This window comes from Castor canadensis, chromosome 8 (assembly GCF_047511655.1).
Source record: "Castor canadensis chromosome 8, mCasCan1.hap1v2, whole genome shotgun sequence".
NCBI classification, from domain to species: Eukaryota; Metazoa; Chordata; class Mammalia; order Rodentia; family Castoridae; genus Castor; species Castor canadensis.
The window spans coordinates 155,611,096-155,625,227 of NC_133393.1; the positions used below are offsets into that span (position 1 = coordinate 155,611,096).

At 43.6% G+C, this 14,132-nt stretch overlaps 1 protein-coding gene across 4 annotated transcripts in view; it reads left to right on the forward strand.

Annotated features, from left to right (window-relative positions):
* The window catches only part of Tbc1d22a (TBC1 domain family member 22A), a 352,090-nt gene that overhangs the window by 102,872 nt on the left and 235,086 nt on the right, over window positions 1-14,132 (forward strand). For all 4 annotated transcript variants that reach the window (XM_020175415.2, XM_074084724.1, XM_074084723.1 and 1 more), the window contains one exon: window positions 965-1,027. In XM_020175415.2, coding sequence (XP_020031004.2) covers window positions 965-1,027 — 63 coding nt within the window. The remainder of the gene's footprint in view (window positions 1-964; window positions 1,028-14,132) is intronic.

Consider the following 14,132-nt stretch of genomic DNA (forward strand, 5'->3'; position numbering starts at 1 on the left):
CCCACAGTATCTCCCACGTGTGTCTCAGTTGCATGTTTATCTCAGCTTGTTCTGTTAGTCTGTGGACTTCCTTGGTTTTCACCTATAACTGAGCAGGCCTTTTGTAGACGAGGATGAGCCCAGAGCCCTTATAGTTTATCCAAGTCCACAGGCCAATGAGTGGCAGACTGAAACCATCTTCCCAGTCTCCAGGACGTTAGACTTTCCCATGGGTGTGGGCAATGATGAGCTGAAATGAGATGAAAGTCCTTACTGGTTAAAATGTGTGTGTCTTCTATCAGCCTGTTTGGGCTGTTGCCCTGGAGCAATACGAGTGACAATAGTGGTGGCTGTGTGGAATGTTCTAATGGGATGTGGGAGCCTGCCTATGATGCAGCCCTGTTCAGACATTCCTATTTGGTTGCTTCTTAAACCTGCTAGTGCTTCCTTTGCAGTGTTGGGAACACTGTTATGAGATGCTCATGTCAGATGGCAGCCAAATAGGAATTGGCCAATACTGGCCAAGACTTTCAAACACTTCCTTTGAAAAGTGTCCTAGTTTCCCCAAGGACCTTGTGAAGTGGAGGAGAATGTGGCCTGCCTTCTAAGAAAGTGCTGCCACAGCTGAAATCCTGTGCACTATTGATGTACTTGAATTGCTGTCTGTGTCAGAGGCCAAAAATCAATATTTACTAATTGCTATGGATTATGTTACTAAATAGCTGAGGGCTTGCTCTGTTCCTAAACATGCAGCCAGCACTGCTTTATTGGGAGGGTGTCAGGCGAGCCTGTCATCTGAGGATGGGGAGATCCTTGGTCAGATGGAATGTGCTTTTGTAGACCTTCTCCAGGGGAGGCCTGTTAACAGTTTGTGTCCTCAGAGAGACAAAGTACGTACGTCACCAAGTACTGCTGTCTTAATCACAAAGCTTGTTGTGATGCTTTCATCCTTTAGAGTAAACTTACCTTTCTCCTGCCTCTCCAGATCCACATAGACATCCCTCGGATGAGCCCTGAAGCACTAATACTTCAGCCTAAGGTGACGGAGGTAAGAGGAGCTGGGGTGGGTTTCCTGCCATGGGGTTTTGTTTGCTGTGAGTATCTGAGGCTCACTGTATTAACAGGAGAGTGACTGCCCAGAGGCAAGTTGGTTGGCTAGTTTCTGGAGAGTTTGGCCGTAGTGGACATTTTTGTTGATAGGAAGTACTTCTTGTTCTTAAAGTATTTTCTTGTGTAATTTGATGCATAAAAGGAATATATGTAATAAGTATGCATAAATATGCATATCTAAATAATGTAAATTCATGATCCACCCCTGAATTTATGAAGTAAAACCCCACCAGTGCTGACCACTGTATATAGATGGTGTTGAACCTGCCTATCCGTGTTCTCTTCTCTGGCAGCTCACAGGAGATGGACTAGCCCACTCCTGACTGTTGGTCTGTCTCTCTTTCCTCTCTCTATCTCTCTCTGGTGGTGTTGGGGTTTGAACTCAAGGCCTTATACCTTCTTGGCTGTACCACTTGGGCCACACGTCCTGTCCCCCTGATTTTTGCATTTACAATTCTAATTTTAATACTAAGAAAATAACCTGTACTTTAATGTTGTATTTCTTGGAACTGTAGTCCAGTCTCTGCATATTGTGTTTTATCTCTACTTGATTTTGTAAGAGTCAGCTAACCTGTGACTTGTATAATGCTGTTTGAATATCCTACACTGTCTTTAGCTTGTTCCCTGTGGGTGAACATTTGGGCTGTTGCTAATGTTTTGTTGCTAGGAGCAACACTGGAACCTTTGTGTCCATTTGTGCAGGTACCCACAGAAAGAATTTCTCCACAGCATTTCAGAGGGATCCAGTTGTTCATTGTTGGGGACGTGCCCGTTAGACTTTCAAGATAATGCCAAGACGCTTCCCAGAGGAGCTTTGTGAATGAGACTCCCTTGTAGTCTTGGAGTTTCAAGGAATTCCACACACTTGCCAATTCTCAACATGGCCAGGCTTCTCAGTCTTTGTTTATCTTGTGATATTCTTGTCATGCTTCTGGTTTTCATTTCTCTAATAACTAATGGATTAAATATCTCTTTATATATTTGTGGGCATCTTCTGTGTCCCCCCTTCTGGAAAATAACTTATTCCTGTCTTTTTTCATTGTTACTTGGGTTATTGGTGTAATTCTTTATTGGTTGTAGAATCCCAAATATAGGATTCTAATTCTTTGATTGTTTGTATGTTACAAATATCTTCTTCTGTTCTGTGGCTTACATTTCACTTTCTTCTTCATGGCTGTTGATGATAATTTTTTTTTTTTTGGTGAAGTTGAATTCACCACTTTTTTATGGTCAGCACTGATATGCTTTACTTAAGAAATCTTTTTTTAGCCAGGCACCTGGCTTATGCCTATAATCCCAGCTACACAAGAGGCCATAGATAGGAGGATGGCAGTCTGTGCTGGCCCTGGGGAATAAATGTGCAAGACCCTATCCACAAAAGAACTGAAGCAGAAAGGACTGGGGACATGGCTCAAGTGGTAGAGTGCCTGCTTAACAAACATAAGGCTCGGAGTTAAAAAATCTCAATACTGTCTCCTCCTCCCCAAATATTTTTCTGTACATACATCATGTAGGCATTCTCCTACATTTTTATCTACATGGTTTGCTTTCCACACATCTGTGTTTAATTTATTTGTAAGTGGTAGCTGTGTCTGCAAGAGTAGTCAGTCTTAGTACCATTTGTGAACTCTTTTCTCCATGTCACTTCTGTTTTGTATCATTGTCACATTCACATGAATCTGGTCTGTGTTCTCTGTTGTGTCTTAGTATTCAGTTTCTCTTCTTTTAATTTTACACCTGCTAACTAAATTAGCTTTGTAACGTCTTAATATTTGGCAGGGGGGTTCACTCCCTTTCTTTCTCCTCTTCAGAACTGACTGGGTAGGCTTACTCTTTGCTCTTTCACAGAAGTCTCAGAGTCAGATTGCCAAGGTTTGGGGTTTGATTTATGACTGAAATTGCATGGAATCTCTAGATCCATTTGGGAGAGTTGACATTTTTATTAAATGTCAGTTTTCATTTTTATGAACATATTAGTTTCCTCCATTTTAGACTATTTTCAATACATTTTAAAGAAGTTTAAAAAATTTCTTTACAAAGTATTTCGTCTTTTGAAATATTTTGTCTTCCATCTTGATAGCCATAGTAAATGCACATTTAAACTTTGACATCTCTTGTCTGTGCAAGGCACAAGAGATCTGTTTAAAAAATGCAGCATTGGTAAAGTGAAAGCACGCCTAGATTGTAGAACACAAAAGGAGAAAATGTTTCAACAGAAGCAGTCATTTTGAGATACTTCTCTTTGATGGCTCTTTCCAGTGGTATGCGTATTGTATCTGGAAACGAGATAATGCATAGTGACTTCTTTTTACTTCTTTTTTTCTTAATGGAACATAGACCTTTGGTGTATTTTCGTGTGTTTTTTCCTACCACTTACCACATTCCTTGTAGAGCTGACCTTGAGGGCCTCTTAGTCTCAAAATATGGATCCAGAGTCACCACAAGTTGGTGCCAGCTGGGCATCTTGGGTTCTGTTGCCTTGGTCCTGCTGACTTGGAGCGCCTCCTGGCCATGGGGCTCATTCAGCTCCTGTGCTTCCCCAGGAGTGGGGCTACTCAGCAGGGCTGCAGGACTGAGCAGGGGGCATGCATCTGCAGAGCTGGTGGGCCTTTGGGAAGTGGCCAGGCTCATGTATGCTGGCCAAGGGAGGTAAGTGGGTAACCTGAGGAATAGCCTTGTGTGTGGAGAAATTAAATGATGAACTAGGGCTTCAGGAAAAGTATTAAAATGTGAATCTTTTCATGGCCAATAGGCAAAATCAAATTCTGATTTCTGGCATTGTGGAGGTTCAGCTCAGAGGCATTCATAAGCAACAGCAAATCTGTGACATAGTGGCTTCAGCAGGCAGAAGTCTGTTACTGTTTTCAGTACTAGTTCTTTGTCAGCCAATTGACTTTAACCTTAGGGCCCAGGTTGGCTGCTTAGTGTTCTTTATCACATTTACATTTCACTAGCAAGAATAATAAGCCAGAGATAGAGAAGGGCATACTTTCTCATGTCAGTTGCTCATAGTACTGCTAATATCTGTTGGCCTAATTTAGTGGTGTAGTTGTACTTAGCTGTAGCTGTATGGGAACTAGGAAAGTGGAACTTTGATCTCAGTGAGCCCTGTGTTCCACTAAAGTTTGGGCTTCCAGCTGCTCAGGAAGGATTTCGGTCATAAGCATCTCCAAGTCCAGCCATACATTTGTTTATTCACTCAATAGGTGATAGCCAGGTCAACTTTGGTGATTATTTCCTCCTCATTGTCCTCCTCCTTCCTCTCCCCCTCTTCTTGTTCGTTCCCTCCACCTCTCACTCCTTTTCTCTTCTCCTCTCCTCCTCTTCCTGTTAGCTCTATTGAGGCCTAATTTACATATAATACAGCCTGCCTATTTTAAGTTTAGGAGTATAACAACTACCCCAATCACTGTAGAGCATTTCTGTCTCCCTGAACAGTGTCTCTTGCTGTGACCCCCCCACCCTCACACCCTGTTTCCCTGGGAACTACTCTTCTGGCTCTGGAGTTTCCTTCACCTGGAGTCACACACTGTAGACTTGTGTGGCATCTTTTACTTAGCATCATGCTCTCTGAGACTCATGTTGTGTGTGTCAGCAGTGCAGTTCTTTGGCTGAGTCATTTTCTGATCTGTCAACACACCAAAGTGTGTGTATTTGTTCACCAGTTTATGGACACTTGGGTTCATTCCAGTTTTGTTCATTACAAAGTATATCTGCTGTAAACCTTCATGTGCACATTGTAACAAGGGTATCTATTCCCCACCCTCCCCACAGGCCCATCTCCTAGGTAAGGGCCTAGGAGTGCAATTGTTGGATTATAAGGCAAGAGTATGTTTTCATTGATCAATTTGCATGTCTGCTGGCAATGACTGAGATCTCTAATTGCTCCACGTCTTTGTCAGCACTTGTCATTGTCAGCCTTTTACCTTTTAGCCAGTTTTAATGGGTGTACAGTGGCATCTCTCTAATTTGCATTTCCCTATTTACTAATGATGCTGCATCATTTCATGTGCTGGCTTGCCACACATAAATCTTTGGTAATGAGGTGTTGTTTTCATTCCTGCTCATTATTTAATCATGTTTACAACTTTGACATGCTTATTCCCAGCGTCTGCTCAGACCTTATGAGTAGACCCCTGGGGTAGATCCTGGAAACTTCCAAGTAGGAAAGCACAGCCAACTGTAGAGCCTGCTGGTGCCTGCTGATGGGGAGGCTCTGAAGTGAGTGAGCAGTGACCATGGAGGTCACAGTTGGCACTGCTCAGGTGGAGTGGTGGCATTTTTCAGGAGGTCCTTGCCTTCTCCTTTCCAGACAGTTGAGTGGTATAGGCCCCTGGAAGGGTGGGGAGACTGGGCACCCTCCAGGTTTCTTCCTCCACAGCTTTGTGGGGGCTGCACTGCAGAAGCAGTTCTATTGGAGGCCTGGGCACTTTGTAGTTCATCCTGAATTTCACCCCCTTGCTCCCCGGGGACTGTGGCCCAGGTCCTGGCCCCTGGCTGCTCCCAGACATTGCTTCTCTTCTCTCTGAGCTCTGTCTGAGAAACCTTTGGTCTGTTCTATTTCTGTCCCTATGTCTAGTGCCTCAGGTTGTGGGTGGCAGAGTAGCTGTTCAATGAAGTTCTGCTGTATAAATGACCTTCCTGCTTGTCTTCCTCTTCCTTTTGACCTCTGCTGCAGTGCTGTCTTGTCGGAGATGCTGTCCCTGACAGCCCAGCACAGCATGCTGGTCCTTCCACTCACGCCCCTCTGGTGTGTTGCACGGCTCTTGTGATCGCACCTGGTTTGCTCACTTGTGTATAACGTGTGTCACTCTTCTTGTGTGTTGGCCCCGTGGTGCAGGATCACAGTCCTCTCACCCTTGCTGTGTCCTGAGTACAGAGCATTACTGGCACTTTGTGGGGGACTCAGGAGATTTTGTTGCAATTAGTAATTGATCTTTTTCATCCAATATTGTTATTAGGAAGTAAATTATAGCACTTTTAATCTCCTGCCCAGTGTTGGAGAAACACAGTCTTTAACATTAAAAACATGAATTTGACCTGTGATGCTCTAGCTACTGTGGTAGATACAGTACATTTTTTGGAACAACCATATCAAACATGGCAGTTGGGCCTTTCTAGTTGATAAATTAACCATATTCTGAGTGACTTTTCCTCCATAGTCAGTCCTGTTATTTGCTGTGTAGTTATCTGTTTCTTAGAATAGTCTCACAAATTACAGGAATCAGGTGCTTTTTCCAATTAGCCACCGAGACGTAATCTCTCATTATATCTGAACAGACACAGAAGATAAATGAAATGATTTTAAACCACGATTCACATGCACTTGTTAGAGTCGGTGTGGGCAGTTCCCCATGACCATAGGGAATGGGCATTTTCTAGGGTGCAGATCTCTATGGAGTACCCACTCATTCCATATGAACTCTCCTGTCTGACTGTGAGCTTTTTATGAGTTGATTTCCTTTCTGTGGAACTGGCAGGCAGTGTGGATACTGGTCCTAGTGTACTTGTATGTGGGTCCTGGAGTTGTTTCTGTTGACCAAAGACCTGGGACCAGGTCTGTTTTTTTTGTGTTTTCATGCCGTATCTTGTTTGGGGGGTGCCACTTTCCAGACCCTGCTTTCAGACCCTCTTGACCTTGATAGCCCTGCTGTCCCTGCTAGGGTCAGCTGAAGGTTCCCGTGGGCTCTTGCAGCAGCCATGGATTTCCCACTCCTGGAAAATCCTTGTCTGCATTGTAGAGTTGCTTGATTAAGAGTCTCTTCCCATTTGGACAGACCCTAAGCTGTGTGAGGGAGAGCAGGAGCCTCATTTTGGCACTTTCCATCCTGAGCACTGTGAGTTGCTGGGTATGAACTCCTTTGTTGTGGCCCTGCCCTTTACCACAGGCTCTCTCCTGGAGAGGCAGAGTCCTGTCCCTTTTCCTCTCAGCATCTCTCTACTCTGCTGCCTCAAGTGTCTACACACGTCCTTCTCCCAGCGTGGGCACTGTGCAGAGGCTTGGAGCTGAGAGACTACACCGGACACCCTGCAGCCTAGAGACACTTGGCTGATTCTGTTCTACCATCTTTGTGATTTATTGGTCCTTTCACCTTATTTGATGCCGTGGTTACTCCTTTTTATTTTTATCTTCAGAGGTGGGGATGCTATGTAATCAATTTATTAAATTTTTCTGGTATGTATTTGGGGGATTTGAGCTGTAGATATTTCTTCTTTCTGTTTGTTTTTAGGGTGGAAAACAGCAGAGTGTCTTTTACATGTATTTCCAGTTCAAAGAAAAAAAAATTTAACTTCAGATCTCTTCTATTAAGTTTAAGAAATGGAGCAAAGCTAATGTCTTTTACCACACACTGGGATGTGAACTCAAGGCCTTGTGCTAGGTAGATGGTCTACCACATGAGCTATTCCTCCAGCCCTTTTTGCTTTAGCTAGTTTTCAAATACCTGGTTCACTAGACTTTTTCCCTTACGATTAGGCCTTTTTTGTGCTATATTTCTCTTAAGATTTTCACTTGGGGATACATTGAGAAACCCCTTTGAACACTTACTTTGGAATTAATAATGAAAGACAGGACTATGAAATAGGTACAGGTATGGTGTGGGTACTTGTAGGAGAGGAGAAAGTGAATGTAGGGCATGAAGGTGAGGGAATATAGGTGATGGACTTCATGTATATATATACAAAATAGAGCAATGAAACCTCTTGCAGTTGCTAAAGTAATTAAAATTAAAGGGGTGGGAACGGGGGTGACAGGGCATTCTAACCAATGTACAATGTAAGGCTACTCAGAATTGTTGTAATGAATATCCTTTGTACAATGAATATATCCTAAAAAAAAAAAAAGACTTTCATTTAGGGCAAAATGAATGTGGAGTTGACTTTGCATGATGTTTGATATAGGAGCCTACTTTCTTTAAAGTTGCAGTCCTAGCCTTTATCAGCCATGCCCATCTACCATCCCTGAGGATTTCCTGTGTGTTGGGACTCATTTTGGGCTTCCTGTGGCTCCCCAGTCTGTCTCTCTCTCTTGTCCCACCTTCACCTTATCTCAATTATTATAGCCTTGAATCTGGTGGGACAGGCCATGCATGCCTGGTTCTTGTTTTTGGACTCTCCCTGACTTTTGCTTTTGTGGTTAAAATCAGCTTGTTAGGTTTCCTAAAGTTTAGGAAATGAGATGGAATCTATTGATCAGTTTGGAGAGAATTAATGTTTTGTTTTTGTATTTATTTTTCATACTAAGGACTGAACCCAGGACCTCGCTCTTCAGGCACTCTATCTCTTGAAGCATGTCCCTCAGCCACTTTATTTTTAAATTTTGTTTTTTAGATGGGGGTTTCAATAACTTTGCCTGGTCTGTCTTTAAACTCTCCATCCTTCTGTCCCTGCCCTCTGAGTAGCTGGGATTACAGATGTGTACTACCATGTCTAGCATCTCTTTAGTTTTAAACAGGGGTTTTTACCTTAAGTTTATTATACAGTTTGTTAAATTTGTTCATTGATGGATTTTTATAAATATGTCCTATAAATTTTAATTTATTACTTCATTTTTTATTGTCAGTATTTAGAAATGCAGTTGACTTTGGTAAGTTAATTTTGTATCTGGCTAACTTGCTAACGTCTTTCATCAGTTCTAACAATTTGTATAGATTTATTTGAGATTTTCAAGAAAATTGTCATGTCATTTGTGAATAACAGTTTTAGTTTTTCTTTTCCTTCTTTTTTTTCCAGAGAGGATTTTGCTGTGTAGCCCAGGTTAGCCTTGAACCTATGATCCTGCTGCGTCAGCCTCCTGTGCTAGGATCACAGGTGTGCACTATGATACCCTTCTGTTTTTTTTCTATTTTACACACACACACACACACACACACACACACACACACACACACACACAGAGAGAGAGAGAGAGAGAGAGAGAGAGAGAGACAGAAAGAGAAAGAGACAGCACTTTTCTTCATTTTTATTTTGATGGCTAAGATTTCCATTACAATATTGAATGTAAGTGGGGGAAAGCAGACATCCAAGTTCTTTTCCTGATCCTAATGGGGAAGTCTGCTTTTTTCTTTTTGCGGTACTGGGGTTTGAACTCAGGGCCTTGCACTTTCTAGGCAGGTGCTCTACCACTTGGGCTAATTCCCCATTCCCTAAAGGGAGGTCTAAAACCTTGCATCACTGACTTGTGACAGGTGTTGTTCACTATGCTGTACTTATAGTTTAAAAGTCATGAATGGTTACTGAGGTTTTTCAAACCCTCAGTAACCCTTTTACCTTCTCTAAACTATTAATGTGATGATTTTACTAGTTTTTTTTTAGTATTGTGCCAAGTGTACATTCCTGAAATAAATCCAAATCTGTCATGCTTCATATATTTTTAATGCATCACAGGATTAAGTCTGTTAACATCTAATGGCCATAACTACCAGATGTGGAAGTTAAATTTCTCTTTAATTTGGAAAATGCTTCCTAACCACATACCGATTCTTTACTCTGATATGTAATATGTCAGCTGTGTTGACTATTTGTCCTCTTCATAGTGACACTGTGATGTTTCATTTGAAAGTATTGTTTCTGTTCAGTGCTTCATTTTGAAGAGAATGGGACTTTTGTGTTTCATTACCCATGAAGATGCCCTATGCGAGCACAAAATGTGGGATGCAAATGAGCATATTTGAATGAGATGAATGTGGAGTGACGATTTACACATCCAGTGTGGTGTGCTTGTCTGCATTGGGACAGTTCTCAGTATTGATGGTGCTATAGACATACAGTGGTTGCCTTGGTCTACTCACTGTGTACTTTATGCGGCACGTGGTTGCCTTTTAATCCACATTCTAGATTTGCTACTGACTTCTGCTTTTATCTCATTCATTAGGTGTTATAATTCATGTGGGGAAGGGTGTTCCTTGACTCATGTTGTGAATCTCAGGTTGTAAATAACATCTTCTCTCTGAGCCTACGGGGCTGTTGGCATTTAAGGGATATAAATCCCATGGGTCTTCTCAGTGTAACTGTATTTTGTTGCTTCTCTCACAGAAATGATCTCCGTGGTACTTTACATGATGTGAAGTAGTATTACTGATGTGTATGGTAGAATTATGATGTTTTCAAATTTCTGAAGTCAGACTTTTTTTTTTTAAGTAATCATAAGCACAGTGTTAGTTTCCATTTTAGTGTGTGCCCCTTTTAGTATGCATAGCACCTCAGCTCCCTCTTGTGCCTTGTGTGGCTGTGTTCAGCTCTGCCATGGAGGCATGTGGGAAGTGTTTGGTAAGATGCACACAATGACAACAGGAAGTGCTCTGAGCCTGGCACCTGGCAAGCCCCTTCCGGGGCTTAAGCAGAGGTCTTAAGCAGGGGTCTCCTGCTTAAGAACCCTAGTGAGACTTCTAGGAAGAGTATTTGGGGTTTTGAATTAGCAGGTCTGTCCTGGTGCTCATGTTTCTGAAGCTTGGTGAGCAAACTGGGAATGCCTCTAGTTTTTTTACTTTCATCAACCCTGGTGCTAACAAGTAGTACCAACCATTTTTATTATTGTCGTGGAGTACAAACTGATTTGCAGAAGAGATACTTGGGGAAGTGTTTAAAGTTTGTACTACTTTTAATGCATTTCCACTCTTAAAGATATCTTAAGGAGTATCAATAGTGTGAACAGAACTTTAGTTGCTAGTAACATCAGTGAGTTTCCTGTCAGAGCCACTTCAGATCCACTAGACGTCCACTAGTGGTGGGCACCCTTCCCTTGCTGTCCTTTGATAGACTCTTAGCTGCTTGCCCCAGAGATAATGTGAGTTAATGTTCTGTGACAGACCTTTGCCTTGTTCATGTCTGCTTTTTTTTTTTTTTTTTTGGTGGTACTTGGGTTTTGAACTCAGGGCTTCATGCTTGCTAGGCAGGCATCCTACTACTTGAGCCATTCCACTAGCCCTATTTGTGTTGTTTATTTTCGAGATTGGGTCTTAGGAACTATTTCCCTAGGCTGGGTTTGAACTGCAAGTTCCCTGCCTCCTGAGTAGCTAGGATTATAGGCATGAGCCACAGGTGCCCAGCTTCATGTATGCTCTTTGTTAAAGGGTCCCTGCTTCTACTAACAGAACAGTTCCATACAAGAGAGCACATTGCTTTTTACCTTTTCTGTGCAAAGTGTTAGGAAAGTACTTGGGAGTTTTTACCCTGTGAAGAATGCTATGGTCACCTGAAGGGAACAAGGGTGACACCAAGACCCAGTGTACAGCTGGGGTGTGGGGAAGAGACAAACATGTATGAAGCAGGAGAGATCATATAAAATTGTGAATGAAATTATCCTATTGATGATGTTCTACCTCATTCAATCACAGGAGACAGCGGAGGAGGTATGGGGAACACTCAAGTTTGAAAGGGTGCCCTTTGCTTTATAGCTCTGTGTGCCCTTCTGTGTCCTGGCCAGGTTGCTCAGGAGGTCTCTGCCCATCAGCCTGTAGGAATAATGTCCTGTAGCCCTGGGGGCTGTGGGCCCCACCACCTGGTGCACCTGGTATCTGTGCATCTCTCCTTGTGTTGCACAGATCTAGGCCTGGTGGATACCTGGGGTGATTGCCAGGGTAAGTGCTTTGCAGGGGCATCCCAGCTGAGTGGTGGGACTTGCCTCTGTGGAGAGTCTACATGCAAGACTAGGGTGAGCTTGGCACCAGGAGGTAGGCACTCACTCAGCCACTAACCCAGCCATCTGCCTGTGTGCCCTCAGGCTCTGGACAGTGGCCCTGGGCCAGCCTAGGAGGAGCTGGGCCTGTGCCACACACTGGCCCCTGAGTACCCAGGCTTCCTCTGTGGAATTAATTCTTAGCTTCATCTTTTGGACTTTTGACCCTTGAACTTAGTGCTCTGTTGGCTATTCCTGCTTCTTTTGGTGGATGTCCAGTCTAGATGCTGGTGTCCAGTCATTCTTCAAGGCCCAAGAAGCTGGAGGAGCCAGCAGTATCCTGAGGGAGTTTGAAGGAATTGGGCCATGTCTTTGGGATTTGGGGAGACTTTGAAGTCTCTGCCATGAATCGAACCTGCCTGTTCTCCCCTGAGCCTTCCTGAACAGGTAAATGAAGGTTGCCTTTCCTCATGATTGGAACTCATGGTGAGAGAATGCAGTGAGGAGTGAGGAAACTGTTTCCTTTAAGGGATTCTCAGCAACTCCATTTTTAGTGGGAACTAGATCAGGAGCAGAGGTGCACTGAATAGCACTGGACTTTGTAGTGGTAGAAATGCAGCAGGTTAAGAAGGACCATGGTTGCCCAGAGCATACAGGCCTCGAGGTGTGGTGAGAACCCTGTACATCTGTGGGTGTGTGCTACAGGAAGTGTGGTGCTTAATTTGTACCCCTTCAAGTGTCATGTTGGTAAACTTTGAAAATGGTTGTTTGGAAAAAAGTGATGTAAAAATTGGTCATCTATAAATTTTTTTTTTAGAAAACTAATCTGAGAGCAGAAGTTTGAAATGGCTCAATGCATTCCTTAAAAGTAACTGCAATATGTGATGCTGGCTTAGAAGTCCTATACCACAAGTCCCTCTGTGCTGGGGATGGGATCTGTCCTCACAGCAGGCTCTCAGGGCTGTGGATTGAGGAGATTTCCTTAGGGTGAAAGACACATGGTAAGGGGGCTGCAGGTGATGCTTGGGCACCATCTAGTGAGTGCTCTTGCTCTCTGGCATGCCTTCCTAGTTTACACAGTGGAGGCAAGGTATAAAATGAGAAAGCAGGGCTGGTGGTGGGGCTCAGTGGTAGAGTGTTTACTTAGCATGCATGAGGCCCTGGGTTCCATCCTGGCACCACAAACAGAACAAAGCAAAGCAAAGCAAAACAAAACAAAACAGATAAATATTTTAAGGCTTGTTATGACAGAGCAGAGTGTTACACATACAGGGCTTTCTGAGGGGTTGGGAGAACCTGGCCTCACCTGACATTTTCAGATAATTTGGGAGGGAAGTGTTTTTTTTTTTTTTTTTTTTTTTTTGGAGGGAATGGGGTTTGAACTCAGGGCTTTGCACTTGCAAAGTAGAAGCTCTGCTGCTTGAGCCACACTTCCAAGTCTGTTTTTTTTCTGGTTATTTTGGAGGTGGGGTCTCGTGAACTATTTGCCTGGTCCGGCCTTGAATCTCTATCCTCCCAATCTCAGCCTCTCAAATAGCCAGGATTATGGCCTTGAGTGGGCTCTGGATTCAAGAGGTGATTTTTCCCCTGGTGAACGTGTGCCTTGGGATAAGAGCTTTCACCTGTCTTTGCCCTAGCTCTCTCCTTTGTCAATCCCAGCATTGCCAGTGATTTAGAATCCAGACTATCAAGCCCAATGTGATTTATGATCTAAGGCAATGAAGAAAGAGACTGACTTCCCAGGGTACAAATGTAGTTGCTTCCACAAGGTGTGGTGTGTTTGCCAGTGCTGGGAGGAAATAAAAAAGGTTCTCTGTGTTTGGAAGTTTGTAATTCATTCATTTTTTGGAGCTTTCATCATCTTTACTATGCGCCATGCCCATGTGAGGCCTGGACAGAGAAGTCAGACCTGGCCTTGGCCAGTACAGAGGCTCAGGTTCATGCAGGAGCTAGCAGGGAGTGACTCTGCAGGAAAGAGGAGAGACCAGAGGGTCACAGAGTAGAAAGTGACTGGTTCTTCCCTGAAGAATGTGAAGAGGGAGCAGCAGACAGCTGCAGGAAGTAGTGTTCCAAATGGGTCTCCAAGGCCAGGGAACTGAGCTGAGCCAGAAGGTGGTAAAGGCCCTCTAAACAGTGGAACTGTGCTGACCTGGCAGGCTCTGAGATAGGGGCCATAGCTTAGCACAGACAAAATGAGGAAGCTGGCTGGGAGAAAACCTCAGGGCAGGGCCAGATCCTGATAAGGCCCCTTGGGCTCGGGTGGTGTGGTGCAGGCAGAGATCTTTAAACCATGGCATCTGTGCCCATACACACACATGGGCAGTGTGGAGCAGGAGAGGTCTTTAAGCTATGATTTATGTACCCATATACACTCATGGATCATGTGAGCAGGCAAAGGTCTTTAAGCTGTGAAGCTCATGTATAAATG